The 23,064-nt window shown below is 44.1% G+C and overlaps 1 protein-coding gene across 1 annotated transcript in view; it reads right to left on the reverse strand.

Moving 5' to 3' along the window:
* Positions 1-6,320: 6,320 nt before the first annotated feature.
* Positions 6,321-23,064, reverse strand: part of CSMD1 (CUB and Sushi multiple domains 1) — a gene marked incomplete at its 5' end in the record, with an annotated part of 688,146 nt that continues 671,402 nt past the window's right edge. Inside the window, 5 exons of the mRNA XM_047855978.1 lie at positions 6,321-7,720; positions 11,226-11,358; positions 18,172-18,259; positions 18,840-18,952; positions 21,384-21,545. Coding sequence (XP_047711934.1) covers positions 7,561-7,720; positions 11,226-11,358; positions 18,172-18,259; positions 18,840-18,952; positions 21,384-21,545 — 656 coding nt within the window. The remainder of the gene's footprint in view (positions 7,721-11,225; positions 11,359-18,171; positions 18,260-18,839; positions 18,953-21,383; positions 21,546-23,064) is intronic.

Here is a 23,064-nt window from a genome sequence, read left to right on the forward strand (position 1 = left end):
CTGAGCTGTCAGCATGGAGCCTGATGTGGGGCTCGAACTCACAATCCATGAGATCATGACCTGAGCCAAAGGCAGATGCTAACCGACTGAGCCACCCAGGGGTCCCTATATGAGGCCATATTTTATGCATCTTAAATCTACTTTCACATTTTCCTTTCTTTACAGCCCCATCAGGTAGACATTACTTTTATATCCACCTTCGATGACACTGGTAAATACCTTGCCCAAATTTCCACTGCAGGCAACTCCATGTAGCCCCTCAATTCCATTCCTCTGTTCCCTCCCTAGAAGGATCGTTAATCTGAACAGGACATTAATCCATTCCAAGCAATTCTAACAACATCAATATATATGTATATATATACACACACACATATATATGTGTGTGTATATATATACATATATCCACTTACAACATAGAATATTAATTTGCATGGTTTTTAATCATTTTGGTAAATGGGGTCATAGTGTTCATTTCTTTTGCAGGTTTTCGTTCTTCCTTCCTTCCTTCCTTCCTTCCTTCCTTCCTTCCTTCCTTTCCTTCTTTCCTTCTTCCGTCCTTGCCTTCTTCTGTCCTTTTCTTTCTTTCTTTCTTTCTTTCTTTCTTTCTTTCTTTCTTTCTTCTTTCCTTCCTTCTTTCTTTTTCTCTTTCTTTCTTTCTTTCTTTCTTCCTTCTTTCCTTTCCTTCTTTCTCTTTCTTTCTTTCTTTCTTTCTTTCTTTCTTTCTTTCTTTCATTCCTTCTTCCTTCCTTCCTCTTTCTTCTCTTTCTTTCTTGTTTTCTTTCCTTCCTTCCTTCCTCTCTTTTCTTTTTATTTCTTCTTTCTTTCTTTCTTTCTTTCTTTCTTTCTTTCTTTCTCTTTTTCTTTCCTTCCTTCCTTCCTTCCTTTCTTTATTTCTTTCTTTCATTATTTTTATTTATTTATTTATTTTTTTTTTTTTCTTAAGGACATTTCAGGCCCAGTGTGGAGCCCAACATGGAGCTTGAACTACAACTCTGAGATCAAGACCTGAGCTGAGACCAAGTCGGAAGCTTAACCAACTGATCCACCCAGGCGTTTTTCTTTAAATCAAAGGTATGTTCTTGAGACAGGAGCCCCCGGTCCCAGGTGCACACGTATGGGCTTGTGCCTCCCAAGAGGACTGGATGTCTGTTACTGCACCGAAAGCATTCAACTTACCACCCTAGGTGTGTAAGGACAGGAAGATGGGCTACAACCAAATGCTGAGTAGTGTCAGGTCAGTGACCACGTAAAGACTCATAGGGCACATCTACGTGGCAAGTGTCTGGTACAGACAGGTGTGCTGGGCCTGGCCCAGGTCCCCAGGCTGTGAGATGCCCTTCTCGTGCACAGAGAAGAAAGCAATGCATCTTAATACTCTTGGAGTGATTTCTCTCTTCGCTGTCCCCCGTTAAGCACTTCTTTTACACATAACCCCGTGGATGAAGCAGTACCAGGGGCCTGAAACAATGGCACCAGCACCTTCCCTAAAAGAAACCTTGGGACAAATTAAAGGCTGCTTTAATAGCCACAAGAGGATAACGTGACGAAATGAGATAAACCAAAAGACATCTTCTAAGCGGTATTGCAGAGCTACCCTTTCAGCCCCTAACGTCTCTTAACGTAAGCTTTCGAGACAATGTCTTGTCATCCCTTATGGACCCTGAGCACTGCCCAAAGCTGCTGGTCCCCTCTCTGGTCGGGTTTATGCACATGAGCGTATTAATTCACCTGACGAGACTTGCATGGAAGTCTTGTGGAAGTGTCCCGGCTTCTGAGCAGTTCTGTGAGCCGCTTTACCTCCAGTCCTTCGCTGTTGCGTATGTTCAGGGACACCAGGGCTCGGGGGTGGTGGGTCCTGGTTGCAGGGGCTGGACGTGGAGGGGAGCAGCCGGGGGCAGGGGGGCGCTGGGCCCCTGAGAGGCTGTGTCAGGGCACATCACGGAGATGCTGTCTCCATCTGTTAAGTGCAATTACACTGATGGGTCCCCTAAATGCAAGTAGAAGTACCAGGTCTGGAAGGTTGAAGAAGAAGAGATCAAAAGGTGGGAGTTAGCTGACTCAGGAGAACAGCCCAGACTCGGCCGTGGGGAAGGATGGGCTCATCTCCTGGGCGGTCAGTGTTCATCCTGCCACACACATCTCATGTCTGTGTCTCCAGGAGGAGAGTGGTTCTGGCTCGCAGACGGATGGAGGGCTGTGGCAGGCGTGCTACCAAAACAGATTGTCACGAGGGCACAGGTTCCCAAAGGATAGCCACGTGCTGCCGCCACCAAAAGGGGAGACCCGCCAGACTTCAGAGGCAACGGCGTCCAGAGAAGGAGACAGTGCTGTGCGTGGCTGTCCTGGTGCCGTTAGTCAGTGGGATGACCCTGTTGTCCTCTGGAAGGAAGCACCTCCACCACAGTGACTAAGTCAGAGCTTCCTGATTATTGCAAAGAGCCGTCGCTTAAAACGGACTGCGTATCCCTATGTTGTGGGCATCCCAGGTCATGCCGAGAATGTGTAAAACTCACAGCCCTTCCAGAAAAAGTCCCCAGAAGTGAGCATGAGAGCTGGGGTATACTTGGCTCAGGTTCTGTAGCCACCTGAGGACCTACTCCGTGCAGAACGCTTGCCACATGCTAAGTACGCCAGACGCTGGAGACAGATTTTGGAGACGACGTAGTAATTCCTAGTCAGTTTTCTTTTTTCTTAATTTTTTTAATGTTTTATTTATTTTTGAGAGAGACAGTGAGAGACAGTACAAGCAGAGACAGAGAGAGAGGGAGACACAGAATCTGAAGCAGGATCCAGGCTCTGCTAAGCTGTCAGCACAGAGCCCGACGCGGGGCTTGAACTTGTCAACCTCGAGAGATCATGACCTGAGCCGAAGTCAGCCGTTTAACCGACTGAGCCACCCAGGCACCCCTCCTAGTCAGTTTTCAAGATGCACAGGTAGAAAAGTCAGCTCAGATTAAAGTTCTCACATGGGGGCGCCTGGGTGCCTCAGTCAGTTAAGCAACAAACTCTTGATATCGGCTCAGATCACAATCTCATGGTTCTGTGAATTTGAGCCCCACATCGGGCTCAGCACTGACTATGGTGAGCCTGCTTGGGATTCTCTCTCTGCCTCTCTCTCTCAAAATAAATAAATGAACTTTAAAAAAATTGCAAAAAAATAAAGTTCTTGTTTGATTTCAGCGTGTTAGACAGTGTGTTACAACCACAGGATGTCTTCAGGGCTCTTGAATTCCAGTTTAATTTCTTAAAAACTTCTTCAGGGCAGATTATGTGTGAGCAATTCTGGGAGATATTAACACTCATATTGTGGAGTAGTTATACCTCTCGGAATTTTTAACTTGGGGTAATTTTTAACACAGTGAGGACCAAACAGAATCATTTACAATGAAAATGAGAACTTTTTTTTTCATTGCAGAAAAAGAAAATCCTGATGAATTTAATAATGTAGTTTTAGTGAAAACAAGAAGGTGAGGAGAAAACTGATCTCTACTGTCACCCTGTCTAGCTGTGCATCCTTGGGCAAATTGACCAGCCTCTTGGAACTTCTGTGTCGTCATCTATAACATGAAAATTTACACCGACTTTGCTGTATTCGGAGGACTATCTGAAGTTAGGCAAGTCGTGTGGAAGGAAAGAAGTCTGGTGTATAATAGGCCCTAAAAACATCCGTGGACCCAAAGAGATCCAGAGTCTAAGTGAGAGATCAAAACTCTCGTTTCTTAGAAGTCACGGTGGGGCTATTTTTTTTTTATTATTATTGGTTGTTTTTCATTTTGTAATAACTTGACTCCCAGGAAAATTAGTATATCATTCTGCTTAACTGCAGGACGTTCAGCTTGATGGGCCACCGAGGAGTTGTAAAGTGTTGTGTTTTCTCTCAGCTCCAAAATGAGTGGACCGCAGCTGGCCTTGAATTTTAAAGGCTGAGGGAGGGAAATGTTTGAGCCTTCTTCAAGTGTGATATTTGAAATGCTTTGTTAAATGAGTCCCTCAAGTCCTTACGTGTCATGTTCCCACACCATAGACCTGTACAGAAAGAACTCCTCTCACGGGGTTTAGGTAGACCACAGAGAAATACGTCAGCTTCCCCCTGCCACCCTCCGAATCATGCTCACTCACAAGCGGGCTGTTTGTTCATCACGCCCACGATGCCAACGTCTGGGGGGAAACACTGAGCCTGGTTCTAAGTGCAATGAGAGCCCCTTACGAACGCTTGCACTTTTCCTCCCCTGACACAGACTCCACGCCCCTGTTATGGTGAAATAAATTCGTGCACATACGAGGCTAAAATAAAGTCACACCAAAAACTAGAAATCTAAAATTAAATATTTAATTAGAACTCTGATTTGCTTTAAAGGTAGGTGGCATTGCACAGGCTATATTACACTCTCTTTATAATGTTTTTGACAAAAAAGAAAGATACTGTTCATTTTAACAGGCCACTTTAATATTAATACATGTGTAATAGGGTCGGAACTGAAAATCAGCTAGGGGTGGTACATTGTACATTATTGGGAAAATTACAGTTCTGTATTTGTAAAAACATTTATTTTTTTTAACAATTTACCTACATTAATCAAAAAATTACAGCATATTTAATAATTTTACAAATTCTTCATAAAAAATATATCTCTGTACAAAAAGGTCATTTGCACCTACTTCATGTCAGCAGCATGTGGCGAGATGGTAACACGGGGCGGGCAGAGGTGCGATGGGTTTCCTGATCGTGATACCAGCGTTCTGTCCCCCTTTTTTTTTATAATAGCTTTTTGTTGTTGTTGTTTACAAAATATCTTACAGAAGAAAAAAATTATTGCAGCTAGCCTGAAGAAAGGCAAGATGTGTGATACGAGCAGCAGTTTTAAACAGCTCTGAAGCACATAACCTGTGTTAGCATGGGGTCCTTCCCGCACACGGTTCTGGGCGCTTCCAGAAGGAGTCTTGCAGCCCCACGGCGGAAGGCGCGTGTGCGGACCACCTGCACGCGCGCCTCCACACCTTGCAGGGGATCTGGTTCAATACCGCGCACACACCCTAGGAAGAAACTCGGCGGACTTCTCGCAGGACCATCGCATGTTGTATTTGGGGTTTAATAACATGCTCCAAAGTGGCAACCAAAGGTCGGGTTTACTGTGCACACAAAGGAAAATGGTATCTAATATCTGATATGTGGTTGTCGCGTGTATGTATGTCCTGTCGTTTCAGGAATTTGTGACGTCGTTGACCGGCAAGCAGGTCAGGGATGGGGGGAGAGAGACATTGATTCAGACTCTGAAGTCAGCATTTTGCACCTAGTTTGAATGACTCAAACTTAGATATATGTACAATATATTTATATGTATATATGTATGTATATATATACACCTAATATATATAGTAACCCTGTTCTCCCCTGCACACAGCGATCCTGGAACTTCCTCACGCTCCCTTTCCGTGCCCGGTCAGTGTGCGTGTTAGGAGCCTGGCTCTGGCTCACCTTGTCTAGTCTAAGGAGAAAAATCCGCGTAAGGGCCCCAGGCTGCAAAGCAAATCTCCAGTCACGTTATCGGGTTGGCCAGAGGAAAAGGTGCTGGGAATTCAGCGTGATACTAAGGAATTCGTCATTTGGAGTTCAAAAGGCAAAGAAGCAACTAGAAGAGGTCAGTTATGTCCTCCTAACAGCATAGGACCCTTCAAACGAGCAACGCGACAGTGGGCACCAAGGATCAAATATCCGCTAAAGGGTTCAATTCAAAACACATGACATGAAAGAATGAACTATTTTCCTGACAGGTTTTTGTGTCTTTTTTTTTTCCTTTTTTTTTTTTTTCACTTTTGAAGCCCTGCATTTAAACATGCAACAGAGACACCACTATATCGGCCTTAAAGCTAGGTGTGAATACGCCCACAACAACAGGAATGAAACGCTCTACAGACGCTGCTCTGGAATGTGAGAAGGGAGACGTTTTCCATATGGGGGGTACGTACTTAAAACGCAAATAACAAAATAAGCACTGCCTTTTCAAAACGCTTTTAGCCAACAGTTATAAATAAAAATAAACTTGGTCTTCACTGTGGTTTTGTGACATCACCATCTCATTGCCATGTCTTCTATTTCATCCTTTGATGTTTTTATCCACACTGGGGACCACACCCATTTCCTTCCTACCATCATTCAGAATTTAATGTATGAGAAATTTTAAATGTGAAAAATCCAGTTGTCTCTGCATCTGGAACTAGCACGAAACGAAGGACACAGTGATATGTAAAATGTGTCACCGGGAAAGAGGAGCGTGTGTAATGTTTCCTGGCCTCCGGAGGGACATCTGATGCTCTGCTCCCGGACGGTTCCCACTGAGTTCAAGGGGCGACTGCACAGCACCGTCCTTCAACGCCACGGCGGAGAGTGGCGGTGCTCTGGAAGAACAAACTGTGATGCGGAGGGAAGACTACAGTGAGCCAAGCCTCACAAGCTCATGAGCTATCTAAAATAAATTACTACTGACATTCTCCACAGCAAAGAAAAGCTCAGCAGCCCCCTGGCCACGCAATACAGCAGGACTGGCGGTCACGGGTGCTGCTAAAGGGAACAGAGTGTGCGGCAACTGCAAAGCCCTCTGGTGTTTCCCCCCTCTCTCGACATCGTCAATGACTTCAACACACATATGCAGCTAAAAGAAGCAATGATAAAATAAATCTCTTCAACACCACGTTTCCCTTTAAAACCTGTGCCATATCTGGGGATGTTTTCTTTTGCTAAGATGCCAACTGAACGGATGGATGGTGGATGTTTCGCTGGACAGCATGAGAAGATGCTTATATACAATGGATAGTGTGTATAAACCCTGTGTAAATAGTTTATTTTTTTATCAGAATCTTACTCAGTCATTCATAACACACTAGTGCAAAAAATTGTGCATCAAAAATTCTGCAATCGAACGGCTGACTGGGAAATTTGCAAATGGCCCTAGGAATGGACACCGAGGGGAGCCGTGAGTCCTCAAAGCTTGTCAGGTCTCAGGAAGGACAGAGTGAAGCGTTTGTAGGTGTGTGCATCTCTACCAGAAAGGTTTCTTCAAGAGAGCTCTGTTGTTGTTGTTGTTGTTGTTGTTGTTGTTGTTGTTGTTTTTCAGAGTATTCATATTTACGGGGGTTAAAAAAACAAAACAACATATTGTGGTGCTATCATTTTATCACCGCACCCAGGGGATGTATCCACGTGCCCAGAAGATTGCATTGAAAGGCATCCCAGCCACACAGAAATACGAAAGTCTGAGGCATTAAGTACAAAGTATTGGCGTGACTCGGCAGTCTTCCTTGAGTGTGCCTTGATCCCGAGCAGATGAAGCCAGGCATGGAGAATCCACGTTCAGAATGCAGGTCTCTGTGTCACCCGATCCTCAGGAGACTCTGGCGCACGTGACTGGAGATTCCCGCCGCACAGACGCCAGCAGAAGATGTGAAAGATCACCGCAGCAAAGCCAAGACTAGAAGGGAGAGTGGTATATGGCACCAAAGGAGTTACTGCTTGTCCAACAGAGGTATGGCTATGAATCAGTCCTAATGGGGCACTGAGGGCTATACCACTGTGCACACTGTGTTCAGAGTTGTGTCAAACCGCACAGCCTTTGCCTCTGTGGGTTTTAAGTTTGTATCATACATAGGGTTTTCAAATGAAGCTTGTCCATTGCTGTTTTCGTGTCCGGCATAGCCGTTGTATTGAACTTTTGGTCTCGTTCTAGAGGGGAAAGAAGGAACAGACCGTTAGTGCCCAGGTTTCAAGAAAAGAGGCACAGCAGCTGGGGCCTGAGTACAAGACGTCACGCCCAACTCAGCAGGGAAACACACACACACGCGGTTGTGGGGAATGGTGCGCGTCGCCACGCTCGTAGACCTTTCTCTTTTTTAGAATTGGTTGTTGGGATTACAGAGATGGTTAAAAAAAAATGGAAGCTGTTTCTAAAATCAAAGAGTTAGCTGCCGTTTACAAATATTCTTTGCAACATGGGAAACACATCAATGCCGGGGTCCGAGTTTGGTTTAGACATTTGTCATTTGTAAGTTGTTATGCCCCTGAGAAAGTCACTGTTCAGTCACTCTCTAAAACGTAAGATGCTGAATCAAGATGTCAACCCTTTAGGACCGTTCAGATCAAACGAAAATAGGAACATAAACTTTAGTTCACTGCTATTATAATGTTCACCAAATACTAGCTATTCTTGTAATATAATATAACCAGTGACTAAATTATGGAAAAGACATTCAACTGTTTGTCAAACTACTGGTTACAGGTTCTAATTAAAGAAACCCCCTGTGTATGATCTAACTTTAGAGAATTAAAGTAATTTTAGATGTAAAAGACTTAAAGCTGTCTAGTCTGTTCCCACATGGTTTTTTTTCCAGAGAAATTACATAAGGCAAATACATCAGGTGGTAAAAACGGAACTTTAATGTCAACAACCACACTAGCAAAAACATTACTGATGCTTCTGTTTTAGTGACTTAGCTAGCAAATTTTCTTAACTTACGTTACGTTCATTGAGAAAAAAGAGAATTCTGAGCGTGTACGTTTCACAGAATGAGGTTCCTGTCAACTGCCCCAGGAGTCGGAGAGGTCTTTGACATTGAACTTGAAAATGCTCCAGTAGCAAAATGGAATAAACTAATGCAGCCAAACGTTAATGAAGTTAAAAACTGGCTAAATCCCCTGTGTAGTCTCCCCGGTCAGGGGTTACCACCATTCCCAAATTGCCAGGGAAACCCCAAAGAGTTGGATGGGACCCAAGGGCTGCAGAGAACGAAGCGTGTGGGAGTCCTGTGTCAGGAGCCCTGGCTCTGACGGAGGAAACACTTCCAAGTGTAATGAGAGCAAGTCAGAAATGAGCAGGAATAAGGTTTTAACTTGAGAAACGCGGAGCCAACTGCTTAAGGAACTTTTACATCTGTAGAGGGTAAGAAGCCAGTGGAGAGAAAATGCATAGCTTGGTGTGTTCCCTGGGTACATGGCAATAACTCAAAGGAAAATGAACTTACGACGTGCCTGGGTGATCGGGCGTGGCTTGGTTGCTCCTGCAGAAACCCCCCAATTCTGAGAACTATAAGAAGTCACACTGGCTTAATGGCTCATGAGAGCCATGAGATTAGACAACCTTCTGTCATGTTCTAGACACAGCGCAGCCTCTCGGATGACAAGCATGATGGGCGACATTGTGCGAGAGCCACACTGAGATTAAATCCCACCAGCCTACAAGCATGGAAATGAAGGAAGGGGTCAAATTCACAAAAGGACCAAATGGTGTCTCCCTCCCCACTGCTTTTGTGGTCTGTGATCTACCCTCACGCATTTCCTGTGCTGACGCACCAAATACTGAAATACAGAACGTTGTGGTAGGGAAGCTTCTAGGGTTGAAAGACTACAGCTGTGATATATACTGAATATTCTCCCCAATGTTATGTCATCTTAAAATTAAGATATAACCAGAAGTGCTGAATTGTGTAGGGCTGTCTTTTGAAAGGATCAGAGACGCGCCGGAGGGAGCTGTCTCTGAGACATACAAAGGTCTGCCTTGCTGGGAGCCACGTCAATGAGACGCTCACTGGCAGGTGGGGATGCCGTCTGACTCCTGCACGTGGGTCCCCCCGTAGGGGGGCCTTCCAGAGACCCCCCCTACAGACAGGGAAATGTCAATAGGTGGGGTAAAAGAACTTTAATGAACTGCATGTTAACCTTGGGGTTAACATGAATGCCAAAAAAATTAAAAAAAAAAACAAAAAACAAAAATGAATTTGTAGGAATTACAAATTCCTACTGTATGTGTACTTATAAGGGTATTATGTTTCCTAGAGAACCTTGCGAAAGAAGACGTACTTTTAATTTACAGAATTAATTTACTTTAAGAATAGAAGCACTTCTCAGGATGGTGTTTTATTGGATAAAGTGGCGGGATATCTTTTCTTACATTTACTACATTTTCAGCTAGCCCCAAGGAGAAATTTGAAGATAAGGCTCACCAGACTTATATGCAGAGAATACTGTTTTCTCCATAATAATAACAATTATTAATAATTATACAATAATAACATTAGTTATTTAATTATATAATTATATGTCAATATATATTAATACTTACAAATATAATAATAGTAATTATTATTAATACAGATGTGTCAATCTTTAATTTTGTAAGTACCTTCTGAGATTCCTTTTACTGAATTATATTTTTAAAATAAGTACATTCCAACTAGAGGAAAAGTGTACACATGCATGTGATCACATAGCAATATAATTTTGAAGTGACATTCCTACTATGTTATATATTTTTGCAAAGCATAAGAAAGCACATATTTGAAGCTATGCTGTGAGACATTAAAAAAAAATCCTACACCACATTTTCCTTTTTTTAAACCAGGATTAAACAGAAATATCTGTATCACATAAATGAACATAGACCACATTTAACATACCTTAATATCTTAGAGAATCATGGTTTTTTTTTTCTATTTTTCTTTTGTTTTCTTAGTTTCTTGTTATTATATGTAGGGAATACCACTATTCTAAGTAGTATTTTAGAACAGTTTGGCATATGCCATGTTCTTCCAGGTAATATATTATCCAGAGAAAGACAACATGTATAAGGACTTATAATTCCTCCACAACTTTTTTTTGGGGAGGGGGGGCAGGGATCCACATTAACTCCAAGGAAAGGATCTACTTCACTAAGTTGTTTTTCTGCAATTTTGACATGTTTCAGTTCGCAGGGATATGCAAATTAATAGATATTCAGAACACTTTTTCAAGCGATGGAACATGTGATATCTCTTACTACATAGTGAGAGCTCAAAGAAAGGAATAAACCCACAATTTCTAGATCACAGATTCATGGAGCTGAAAGAACTCAGACACCATTCTGTTCAATCTTCTTCTGGAAGGTGGAAATGCTGTCTCAGTGTTCCTGACAACCGGCCACTGATCTTAAAAGTAGAAATGTAATCCTTTATTGTGTCTTTGAGTGGACTACGAAACACAGCATGTCATTTCTTAATCCATCTATTTATTCTCCTAACGTTCATTACTCGAAGTCGCCCTGCTGAAAAAGTACCGCGGACAACGCAAAGCAAAGCCTTGCCACGTGGGCATCGTTAACGTCAGAGAGAAAACCGTGGAGCCGTGGGGAACGTGTGACCGGGGGCAGTGCGCATTCCCCAGACCAGGGCCTCGCAAGCACACCGGTGTTTTACGGTACCTGTGTTTGTAGAGGTAAAACGCAAATCCGGACAAAATCAGAGCAAAGAACGGAACGAGAATCGCAGCCGCGACCGAGCCGCTGCTAGTGCCGTGGTAATGATTTGAAGGGTCTTGGTCCGAGTTTAAGGGATCTGGAGAACAAAACGAATAATTAGTTTGCAGGTCCCGCGTTCATACTGGAAGATAAGCCTCTGGCAACTTTTATGAACGGGGCCCGAGCCTCCAAGGAGTTGAATTCCATCGATAAACGGACAGTCTTGTTGAAAGATTTTAACGTCTGTTAATGATCAAGTTACAAAAAATGAATTAGTCCTTAATGACCTTCAAGAATACCATGAAAAAAATTTCACATGTCAAATGTGAGAAAGGCGAAAGGGGCACCATACCTCGTGACTTTGACTTTCGGTCAGATATATTTGCATTGAAACTGAAACTGAAAGCATCCATATGGTTTTGTCTATGTATGTGGACGTATCTACGGGTACCATTGGCTGTTATATCCTGTCCTAAGACACAGACTCCAGCGAAACAGTAGCTGATGAAATTACCTAAATATTCCAGGGGTCTATATAAATGACATTACATTCTGCGTATGCAAATATATTGGTGTAACCTCTTTCATTTTAGGTACATTGCAGAATTCGTTAGGGTTTAAGAATGCTCAACAAAAGGATATAGCTCAATGTCATCATGCCAGTTTCCATGAGGACACGGAAGGATGATAAAACGTGATCTCTGTCCGTCAGAAGGGAAGGCGGATGTAAGCATCTCAAATGTCATGAAGGTGACGTAACTATGAATTTATAATCCACAGGTACAGAGTGGCAAATAGATGCACGGCCAAGACAGAGATGCAAACGATGAAAACTCAAATTAGAAAACACTTCTCAAGCGATTCCTTCCAGATAAGAAAGTTTGATCTAGGGGCGCCTGGGTGGCTCAGTCGGTTAAGTGGCCGACTTCGGCTCAGGTCATGATCTCGCGGTCCGTGAGTTGGAGCCCCGCGTCAGGCTCTGTGCTGACAGCTCAGAGCCTGGAGCCTGTTTCGGATTCTGCGTCTCCCTCTCTCTCTGACCCTCCCCTGTTCATGCTCTGTCTCTCTCTGTCTCAAAAATAAATAAACGTTAAAAAAAAAAGTTTGATCTAAACTGTTTACCCATAATACAAATTTTGAAATGTATTTGGCTTAATCGCTTGAGCTCACTCAATGCACGCGTGTGAGGGATTACGACTGGGGTCATCTGGATATAGCAGAACTGTGAAAAATAAGTTGACCTGCTTTTAGAAGTGTAGTACCAGAATTTACGGAATGTTAAACACAAGAGAAGTTTTGTTTCATTTTCTTTCACAAACCATGAATGTAAGTAAACAATCAAATATATTTAAATAGCTTTTCAAACAAAAAATCCTCTTTTCACATTAAAAACATGGCAAGAATTTGACTCGTCATTGCTTCCACAGATGCCGGATTGCACTACTCCTTACCATCCTAAGTTCTAACATGAACATATTTTATAATTGATGTTCGCTCTTGTAACTTGACCATATTTCTTTGAGATCCTTCCTCATCAGCACATATGAATCAGATAATTTTTCACTTTCAGAGGCATCCACAGCCCACCACGCGAGGGGAAAATGCCACATACATGTTCTCTCTAAACTCGCGCCCGGTTGGATGCCCCCACCCTGGGCAGTGAACCGGGGTGACTGACGCACAGCACCGAGGTGGCTCGGAAGCCATCCCATGGCTGTGGCGGCTGGGGAGCCTTGAGGACAATGCTGAGTGTCCCCGGTGATGGGTCCGGCAGCAGTGGTGCAGCAGTAACAGCCGGTGTCCAGGGTGACAACGTCCTGTACAGGGCGCCGAGGCAGCCCGCTCAGATGGCACCCACTCCACAGACTTGCAGTGACACTGAAAAGTCAGGACACTTCCCTGCCTCAACAGTGCACACGGCACACGGCCACAAGTCCAGCAGGACCTGTGTGTACTAGGACAGGAGTTGCCTTGTGCCAAGGGAGCTCGTCGGCTAGCTTTCCTCTTGAACCCCCAGTGCCTACGAGAGAACTGAGGACACAGTAGTGGCTCAATACGTGCGTGTCAAGTGAAAGACGGTGCTGCCAAGTGGTACCTCAGCATCTATCAGTTTCCATGAAGTTACCACACCTCATTCCCCAGCTTTCTGTAGTTCTGTGAATCTCTTTGCCTCATTCTAATGAATTTGTGTTCTGCTTAAATTAACCGAAGTTACTTTTTTGTTATCCACAGACAAGACTGTCTACGTTTGAACATAATAGGCATCGGACTTCTCTTCAATAAAATCGTGGAAAATCAACCTGCCGCAAGAGACTGCCCATCGTAACAGAGTAACATAAAAGAAGGTCTTTGGGAGCTTCTCAATGATCATGCCTTCAGGAGCTCCTGGCGAGTTTCATGTATTTACTCTCGTTTCAAAGATTTAAAGGGTAATACACGCACGTGATATTCATTAAAATGGCACAAAAGATACACAAATAATATAATGTTCTTCCAGCAATGGACTATTAATATATACGTTTGTTTCCCTTTTCATACTTTTCTAAAAACATGGGAATACGATATACATTTTTTGTGTTTGGCTTTTTCAACTTAACCATCCATCTTTGAAATTTTTCCATCAGCACACATGAATTAGATTTATTTTTTTTTTAGGTGTATAGTATACTATTAATTGGATATGCCAGAAATTTTTCAGCCAGTCTACCTTTGAAGGACATTTAGGCCATTTATAGTATTTTTCTAATGTCGCAATGAGATCTTTTTTCTGTAGCTACCCAGCAGCAGGAGTCTAAACATACAGGATAAATTCTACGAAGCAGAATCATTGCCTAACAGAATTTGTAACTTTTCGCGTGGCTAAATCTTACCAGGTTGTCCTCCAAAGTGGTGCTCTGATTTCATTTCAACCATTATTTCATGAGGAGTGCTACAAAACACTTGGGCAATTGTGTGGTATCCAACCGCTAGCCTCTTCCCCTCCCCTGCCCTCCCCTCCCATTGGCCCTCCTCCTTCATACTATCTCTACTATTTGCTGCTCTGACAAATCAAACACAGGGCGTCCTTTGTTCCTCATTCACATATCTTTGCTTAAGAATGAGGGCAAGCATCTCTTCACATGGAATAAGCTAGCCATTCAATTTTTTAAAAGATCACTATTGAAAGAACTTCATACACTAGAGTACCCACCCAAAGTACGTCTAAATCTATCGATAGACAAAGATCGTATATATATATGTGTGTGTGTGTGTGTGTGTGTGTGTGTGTGTGTGTGCGCGTGTGTGTACCTGATATACATATATGTGTACACACACACACACAATGGGATATTACTCAGTCAAAAATAAAAAAAAATTAAAAAAAAGAATGAGGTCTTGTCATTTGTGACAACGTGGATGGACCTGGAGAGTATGATGCTGAGTGAAATAAGTCAGACAGAGAAAGACAAATACCATAGCTTTCACTCATATGTGGACTATATATATAAACAAAAAACAAACAGACCCTTGAACTGAGAACAAACTCATGGTTGCCAGAAGGAGGGTGGATAGGGGGGTGGGTGAAATGAAGATAAAGGGGATGAAGAGGCACGAATTTCCAGTTATCAAGTAAGTCACAGAGATGAAAGGTACAGCTTAAGATATACTATGAACAATAATGAAATAACGTCGTATGGTTGGCAGATGGTGGGCACACTTATCGTGGTGACCCCTGAGCAAGGAATGGGCTTGTGGAAACACTGTGTCCTAACACCTGAAACTGACATAACGTTGCATGTCAATGTCAATAACAAATAAAACATAAATAAAAGTAATGAAAACAAAAAAATAATAATAACACAGCAAAGGTACAGTCCACAGTCTTTTAGTATGTGCACATGGTGTCATAATCATCGTTACGATTTAAGAACACTGCTGTCTTCCTTAAAGGAAACCCAGTATCCTCACCCTCCAACCTCTAGCTCCAGGCGACCACTGATCTGGTGTCTGTGTCTTCAATCTGCCTATTCTGGATGGTTTGTTTGTTTATTTATTTAAAATTTTTAATGTTTATTTACCTTTGAGACAGAGACAGAGTGTGAGCTGGGGAGGGGCAGAGAGAGAGGGAGACAGAGTCAGAAGCTCCAGGCTCTGAGCTGCCAGCATAGAGCCCATCGCGGGGCTCCAACTCACGAGCTGTGAGATCATGACCTGAGCCGACGTCGGCCGCCCAACCGACTGAGCCACCCAGGCATCCCTGGGTGTAATCCTATGATGTGTATTGTGTGTGTGTGTGCATGGCTCCTCCTCCTAAGTATAATGTCTTCAAGACAACATTCCATTGTATGGATATAGCACGCTTTGCCTGTTCATTAGTTGACAGACATCCGGCGGCTTCCACGTCTGGGCTATTGGCAATAATGCTCCTACAAGCATCGGGCACACAGTTTTGTGTGAACATATGTTCTTACGTGTTCTGCTGGCCATGCCTGCAGGAGTGAAATGGCTGCATCTTTTGGTAACTTTCTGTGTAACTGCTTGATGAACGGCCGGGGTGTTTTCTACAACACCTGCACCACGGTTACATCCCGTCCGTGAAGTAGGACAGCTCCAATCTGTCCACAATTTTGCCGCCTCTCACCCACATGACCATCACCATCCCAGTGCTGGGAGATGGTGTCTCGCTGTGGTTTACGTTTCCTGAATGACTAGTGATGTTGAGCAGCTTTTCGTTGCTTATCGATCATGTGTACCTACGTGGAGAGAGGTCTATTCAAATCCTTTGCCGATTTTCAGTCAGGTTATTTGCTTTTGTTTTCTTGAACCTGAAAAGCCCTTTCTGTATTCTGGAATACAAGTCGCTTAACAGATGCGTGTTTTACACTGGTTTTCTTCCATACTGTTTGCGTGTGTATGTGAGGTTGGGGGTGGGGTGATTCAGTTTAAATGGGAAAGCCAATTTATCATTCGGGTTCCTACTGGAGTTTCTGCATTAGGGTGGTCTTTCAACCCAAGCTGGTTTAGTATCCATTTAAAGATCACTGTCTTCCCGTTTATCTATTGACTGTAGACGATTAAGAGGTGGTTTATTTTCATCCATGAAAATAGGGGTTAGCCAAACTAGTGAGGCGAACTATTTTTCCTGACAATAAACTCATCATCACGTGGGAATAAAGATTCCGTGCTAAAGCAGGCTGCTATTTTGTCCGATTAGGAAGAAATGGCGTCACGCAAGGCAAGGGGCAACAGCACAGTGATTGTACGGGCCGGGTTTGTGGGGTGAGTGAACCCAGAAGTCCACGGGGGATGGCACACAGCTCCCCGGGGCGTCCTTAAGCGGAATTACTGGAGCATGTGCCGGGGGAGAAGGGAGGGCACGTAACTCTAGGGTTTTGGGCTTAGAGCAAGAACAAACTTGACTCATCATTAGCGTTGGTCCAATGCATTTACTCTATGTCATTACCTCAAAATAACATAGCCAAATTTAAAGTACCACTGCTCACATTGTAATTTAAAGCTCTTCTAGTTTGAGCTGCTGCATTTGGAATGGTGGCATTAGAGTAGTTTATGATTGATTACTCTTTTTGGTAGAGTTTTTATTTTAAATATAATAATACACAGGTCGGTATATGTATCCTTTGGAACCCCTCAGTATCTTGCTAAGAGTCTTATGAACTGAGTCGTGAGTGATAATCGTCACAAAATATTATACCCCTGTGCCTCTGAAAGGCAGCTCAGAGGTCAAAGCCTATATGGATAGAATGTTCCCCCCCAAATTATTATGCTAATAGTGTTCTACAAGTAGGGTATAAAGTAGTCTATGTTGTTCAGGAGAAATGGGATGCTAATCGCATGACAAACATGTGTTTTCTCATCCCCGTCGGCAGTGACAACCACAGCGACTCTCGTGTGCAAAGAGCTTCTGCGTGCACAAAGTGAACGCTTTCCGCTGTCTCTTAATCTTCCCGACCACCCAGAAGGGACTTCCCTGCTGAGATGTCAGATGAAGACAGGCCCAAGAAGATTCTAACTCCTCCTCGATTACAAAACTAGCTGGTAGATGGGGGAAGAGTCTAACCTAGTGAATTTTTTTTTTCACATATTTTCTTTCTCCGATAACCAAGGTAGAAATCAAGTAGCAGGGAAAGATCGGAAGCAGGGAAGGAAGATCTATCTGTCTATCTGCAGTAAACTTTTTCTTCCTGTAGAAGTCATGCGCCTCTCTCCCCGGCAATATACGGTCCTCACTTCTTTAGTGAAATACACTGAAATAGACTGCTTCTTATTAAATGGGACACATTGCATAAAACTATTGATTTAAGCAACTATGATAGTCGTGTGAGGTGCACGGGGAAGAGTTTTCCACACTTGACCGGCTGGAATCTCTAAAGGCAGAGTCTCTGGGCAGAGTCAGCTTGTCCTTCTCTGCCTGGACACCTCCCGAATGGAGGGCCCTGGTGTCTGTTTCTACTGTTCCCCAGAACAACTGCTTTAAAAATCTGATGTTCTGATCATTAAAAATGGAAAACCTTTGTTGCCATGATATACGTTTCTTAGAAGTTAAAGATTTTTCCGTGCTTTCTTGGTTACTCCGAGTCCCTCTTCTAATTTTCTTAGGGCTATGTAGTTTACTTAGTTCCTTAATTGAGCTTCACCTTTGCTTCACTGTCTCCGTGTTTTTAGTATCTCTTTAATATAGTAAGGATACTAGTTCCATATCTGGCCTACATACTGCATTCTTCCAGCTTCGTATTTGTCGGTTCTGCTGTGCCCAGCACTTCTTTTCCGTTCTGTTGTAAAACACGGTTGTCTCTCCCGATACTTTTGTTTATGTTTCCTCCAAGGTCGTGGCCTTTCCATTTCTTTTCAGCACGATAACGTGAAGGCCAAGTTGACATGTGCTTTAAAAAAATAACATGCGAGCATTTACCTTGCCTTTCCAGCTTGAATTTTCCGAAGTCTTTTCCATGAATGTCACCTTGAAAAGTAAATCCTCCCCTTTCAAGTCCTGATGACACCTGATGTGCATGAAGAAGAGAAAAACAATGCATGGCGGGGCTTAATAATACTCTGTTCTGTCATAATAGAACTGTATTCTCATAGCTAGATAGTACAGGTTAAATATGGTGTCTTGTGTCCTTCCTTCCAGTGACACGTCAGTAGTTAAAAACTGGAAAAGACACACGTGAACTAGGACTAACATAAATCCTCACTATTTCATTTTCACCATGAAACAGGTAGTAAAATCGAGAACATGCTCATGGGTTGTAAAGGGGGACAGATACAGGAATTCATATATAACCTACGTCATGTTAAACTCACTTTGTGACACACTCTTGGCTGGGGAGCATCACATGAGGCCGCATACCCTTATGTCGGACAATGAGTCGGCACACAAACGATGGTTAACTTGCAAAGAAGGATATTAGTGGCACTTGTTAAATTTCTATCTGGGAATGACTTTTTCTTTAGAACTGTCAGAGCGGTTACGCAATGGCCATGTTCAGACTTTGGGGTGGAATGTGGGGTTACATACAGGACGTGGGTCTAAGTGCCTGTTCTGTCCCTGTGTGATGACCGTTCACAGGAAGTACTTACATAGCCATCTAGTCCCCAGTTGTCATTTTCAAACTTGCTTACAAAAATATCTGCGGGACCTTTAATTTGGAAAGCCTTCAGAAGTAAGTGAGCTTCTTCCTTCTTGTAAACACCTACGGAAAATCAAAGTCGGTGATTCTTACATTGGAGGATTTCACAAGGGTTAATAACTCAGGCGTTCAATCCGTTTGATTTGGAATACGGTACAGAGAGGACAATATCAGAAGTAATGGAAATTATAGCTGTTATTTTTATATTTGAGCCTCAGTAGTTCTGTTTTCCACGTACCCATCCGCTGCATTGCATTCGACGTCTTTATCCCACAGAAAGAATAAAGGTTATACACACTCAGTTATATTATTGTTTTAATCTAGCTTTTTAAATTCATATTTTGGTCATTTGTGAGGACAAAGAGACCCCAGCCAGAAGCCCTAATATGGCTACCTCTTGTTTTGTTTTTGTTTTTGATGTTTATTTATTTTTGAGAGAGAGAGAGAGAGAGAGAGAGAGAGAGAGAGAGAATGGAGGAGGGGCAGAGAAGGGGGAGACACAGAATCGGAAGCAGGCCCCAGGCTCTGAGCTGTCAGCACAGAGCGCGACGCGGGGCCCGAACTCAAGAACCGGGAGAACATGACCTGAGCCGAAGTCAGATGCTTGACTGACTGAAACCCAGGTGCCCCTAAATATGGCTCCTTCTAAAGACAGAGTGAACAGCACGGCGAGCGGAACGTGCCGAGCATCCCTGAGTAGCCGGTGTGGTTCTGGGCAGGAGAGACCGCACAGTCACACCTCTCGGCCTCCCGTGAGGCGGCGAGAATGACACTTAACAGTACGGCCCAGAGATGAGGTGACGTGGCGAGGCGCAGGCGGGGACTGCGCTGACAGCCAGAGCTCACTCCCCACCCCATGGAGGAAGTAGGTATATAAGTAAACAAACAAGTACTAAATGAATAATAACCTAAAACCAAAATGTCCTCCGTGCCGAGAACACGGGGTCAAAGGAAGATGCTGCTGCCCGTTCCAGAAAACGCGGCCGTGAGATACTAATTCACACTAACTGCAAACTAACTAGAGAAGCTAATCTCTACTGTCCCAGGACCCGGTCTCCACTGGCGGGCACACGGGGTGGAGGGGAACCAGTGGGGCCCAGCTGACAAGAGGGACTGTCCCGGGCCTTCTGGGCTGGTCTTCCTCCCGCCCTCAGCAGCTCCGTGTTGTTGGCATTGCATCCAACCTCTAAAACTCTGAAGCCGAGGTCTACACGCTGTAGGGAGACGTAATGAAATACGGTCTCATGTGGCAAACAGCCACCCCCACAGGGCCTCAGTGTGGCCGCGGCCGGCTCTGCATGCTCTACCTTCCTCCTCCCTCCCTCTTCGGGGAGCCACCTTCTTTGAGAAAGGAATAAATGCAAACTCTACCAGGAGAAAGATTAAGCCAGGCAGCTGGGGAAGACTGAGGGATCTGGACGTTTAAAAAAGTTCCTGGGTGGATTTTGATGACGGGTACCTTTGGGCACGTGGCCTAATCACTTTTCCAGTTATAGGGTCAACGTAGGAAGTCGCGTGTGGCTGCGAGACCGTGGGCTCACAGATAGGTGCCTGCTAAGCCTCTCGGAGTTGAAATGATTTCGCTTTTCCTCAATCCATAGTATGTATACTGGGACGTTTTCCACTTCCAGGAAGCAGGAAAGGGGAATGTGAGGAAGGGGGGGATCTTGAGCCGCCATCATACTTTCCAGTGGCTGGAGAAAGAGCAGGTGCCATTCGGGGCCCCTTGGTATTCAGGGCCAGGGCTGGGCCTTGAGAATAGCTCAGAGAAAATCCCTACCCTCCTGGAGTTGGTCTATAGACAAGGATACATAGCTGTGAGAAGTGAAATAAATGAGAAGATTTTAAAAGACATTATATAGTCAGAAAGGCGATACCCTTATTAAGAGTGTGGACTCGAGGTTCCAAGTGCTGAAATCCTGATTCCTGAGTTCAAATTCTACCTCTACCAAAGCACCTTAGCAAAGACACTTCATTTTCCTGGGTCTCTCTCTCTCTCTCTCTCTTTTATCATCAGTAAAGAATGTGTCTGATAAAGATGCTCATATCATAGGACAGACGTAAGAATGAGGAAGATAATATAAGTTAAGTACATAAAATGGGGTCTGGCCTATAAATTAGAGCTGCTTTCATTTTAACAGCAGGATGACAAATAAATCTCACGAGGACCGTGAGTGGAAAACAAGGATACTGACACAAGGAAGTTTGGAGACATGTAGCTCTGGATATAAATCTTACATCTTTGACTTAGTATGTCACATGCATAATCGCAAGCACATTAATTCGCTTTTCTGGGCTGGTTCTGTAATCTTTAAAAATGAGAATACCAACCTACCATGGCTATCGAGAGGATCCCATGAGACACAGCTTACGCAAAGCCAATGTAATTTTAATGAGCATTTAATAAATGGTAGCTCCCTCCTCTGTGAGGAGATAAAGGGTCTGCCTCGGCCCACATTCTTCGTTGAGGAAGATGAAACTCCTCAGGGCCTACCTGTCAATTTCAGCTCCACCTGCGAGGCTTCGAGGAAGGTCGCGTTCACCTTACTACTTGTTGCGTTGAACCAGTCAACTGTTAGAGTTGCAGGTTGTCTTTTCCCTAAATATTCATAATATCCTTTCCACACTGAATTGATAAAAAATACATCTGAAGGAACTGTGGGGGGGGAAAAAACCAGAGGAATGTTAGCTCACACAGAAAAATTAAATTGAGATATTCTACAACACAGAGGCATAATACGTGTTGAGTGAGAGATCACAGATCATGACGGTGATGAGGACAGAGATGACCTATCCCAGGCCCTCTACGGCATGTATGCGATGGAAATGGAATGGGGAGGGAGACTGCTGTGAGATGCACCCCCACGTCCGTGTGTTGATTTGTGGGAGAAACACTTTAGGTGCCAAAACGTTCCTTTTTTAACGGAGCTGCCAAGGCCAGAGGGTGCGGTGAACCAGAGCGACTGATATGAGGTGAGGTTATTGTGTCTGATAATAAGATGTTAGACTGACCCGGGAAACCACGACCGGTTGTTCGTTAACATCCAGGTCGACTCTTTGGAAGACACAGAAAGCTCAGAGAGCTGGCGCGTATCATCCACCAGGGAACTGCCTGCCCTCGGAAAGCTTGCGCGTCAAAGCGCCAGTAAAGGGCGCTCACCCAGCTCATAAAGACACAAGTGCTCTGGGGCGGGAGGTCTTTATCTCACAAGGAGATCCCAACCCACCCACCCACGCTCTTCTATTCTTGTGAAAAACATCCCTGATTGCTAAGAAAGTTAGAGGCAACGATGTCAAATGCCATGGAGGTACGTAAAGATGCATTTCTCCCTACATCAAGGTTTTTAGCGAATCCACTTGCTGGAACCAATTTCTAGGACACACATAGACTATCTACGTTCATGTGCCCCTTTCAGCGCAACCGGCCATCGTCCTGTCTGGCCAGCTCGGCCGTGCCTATGAAACCGAGACCAGCTAGGGAGGCAGCCAAGAAGGAGCGAGCGTCGGCCCTTCCCGTGGCTCTCAGTAGACTCAGCTTGCGATCATAGTGCTTTTTACAAGTTTAGGAAAGGTTAAAAACTACGGTACCAACACGACATCGCACACATCTGCTTATTGATAAGGGTCGTTCAACACGTCTGCCTGTCTATCAGTGGCCGTTTTGGGGCCCAGTTTTCAGGCAAACCTGAAAAGACTGTATTTTCCTTCACTAAAATTAACAGGCTTTAGAATCCTATCAGGGTTGTTTTCCCTACGTGAGAATGTACCCACTCGGCGGAAGCTATGGATGTAGTGGTTCCAGCCCGTCACTGACGAGTGGCTCTTGTTGGTGTATCAGAGGAATGGGTCATGCCTGACTGGGTGCAGGAAGGTGTAACCAGCGTCCCAGAGCTGGCTTGCTTGTATCAACATGGCCATCGGCAATGTGGTGACGGTGATCCCCGGGGGCCTTCTCATCTGCTCTGTTGCTGCTGGTTTGCAGCGTGACACGACAACCGCAAGCGGAGATTTGTTACGACGCGCTACCTCGACAGACAACCACAACTAGCAAGTCCCCTCGGAGGGAATGAGAAAAGGTGGACTGATGAGGATGGAAGCACCTTCAAAATAAAGTACGCAAGTATCTCAATATCTGAAACAAAAAAATAAGCAAACAAAAACAGAACAAACACACC

The sequence above is a fragment of the Prionailurus viverrinus genome, chromosome B1, assembly GCF_022837055.1.
Source record: "Prionailurus viverrinus isolate Anna chromosome B1, UM_Priviv_1.0, whole genome shotgun sequence".
Classification (NCBI taxonomy): Eukaryota; Metazoa; Chordata; class Mammalia; order Carnivora; family Felidae; genus Prionailurus; species Prionailurus viverrinus.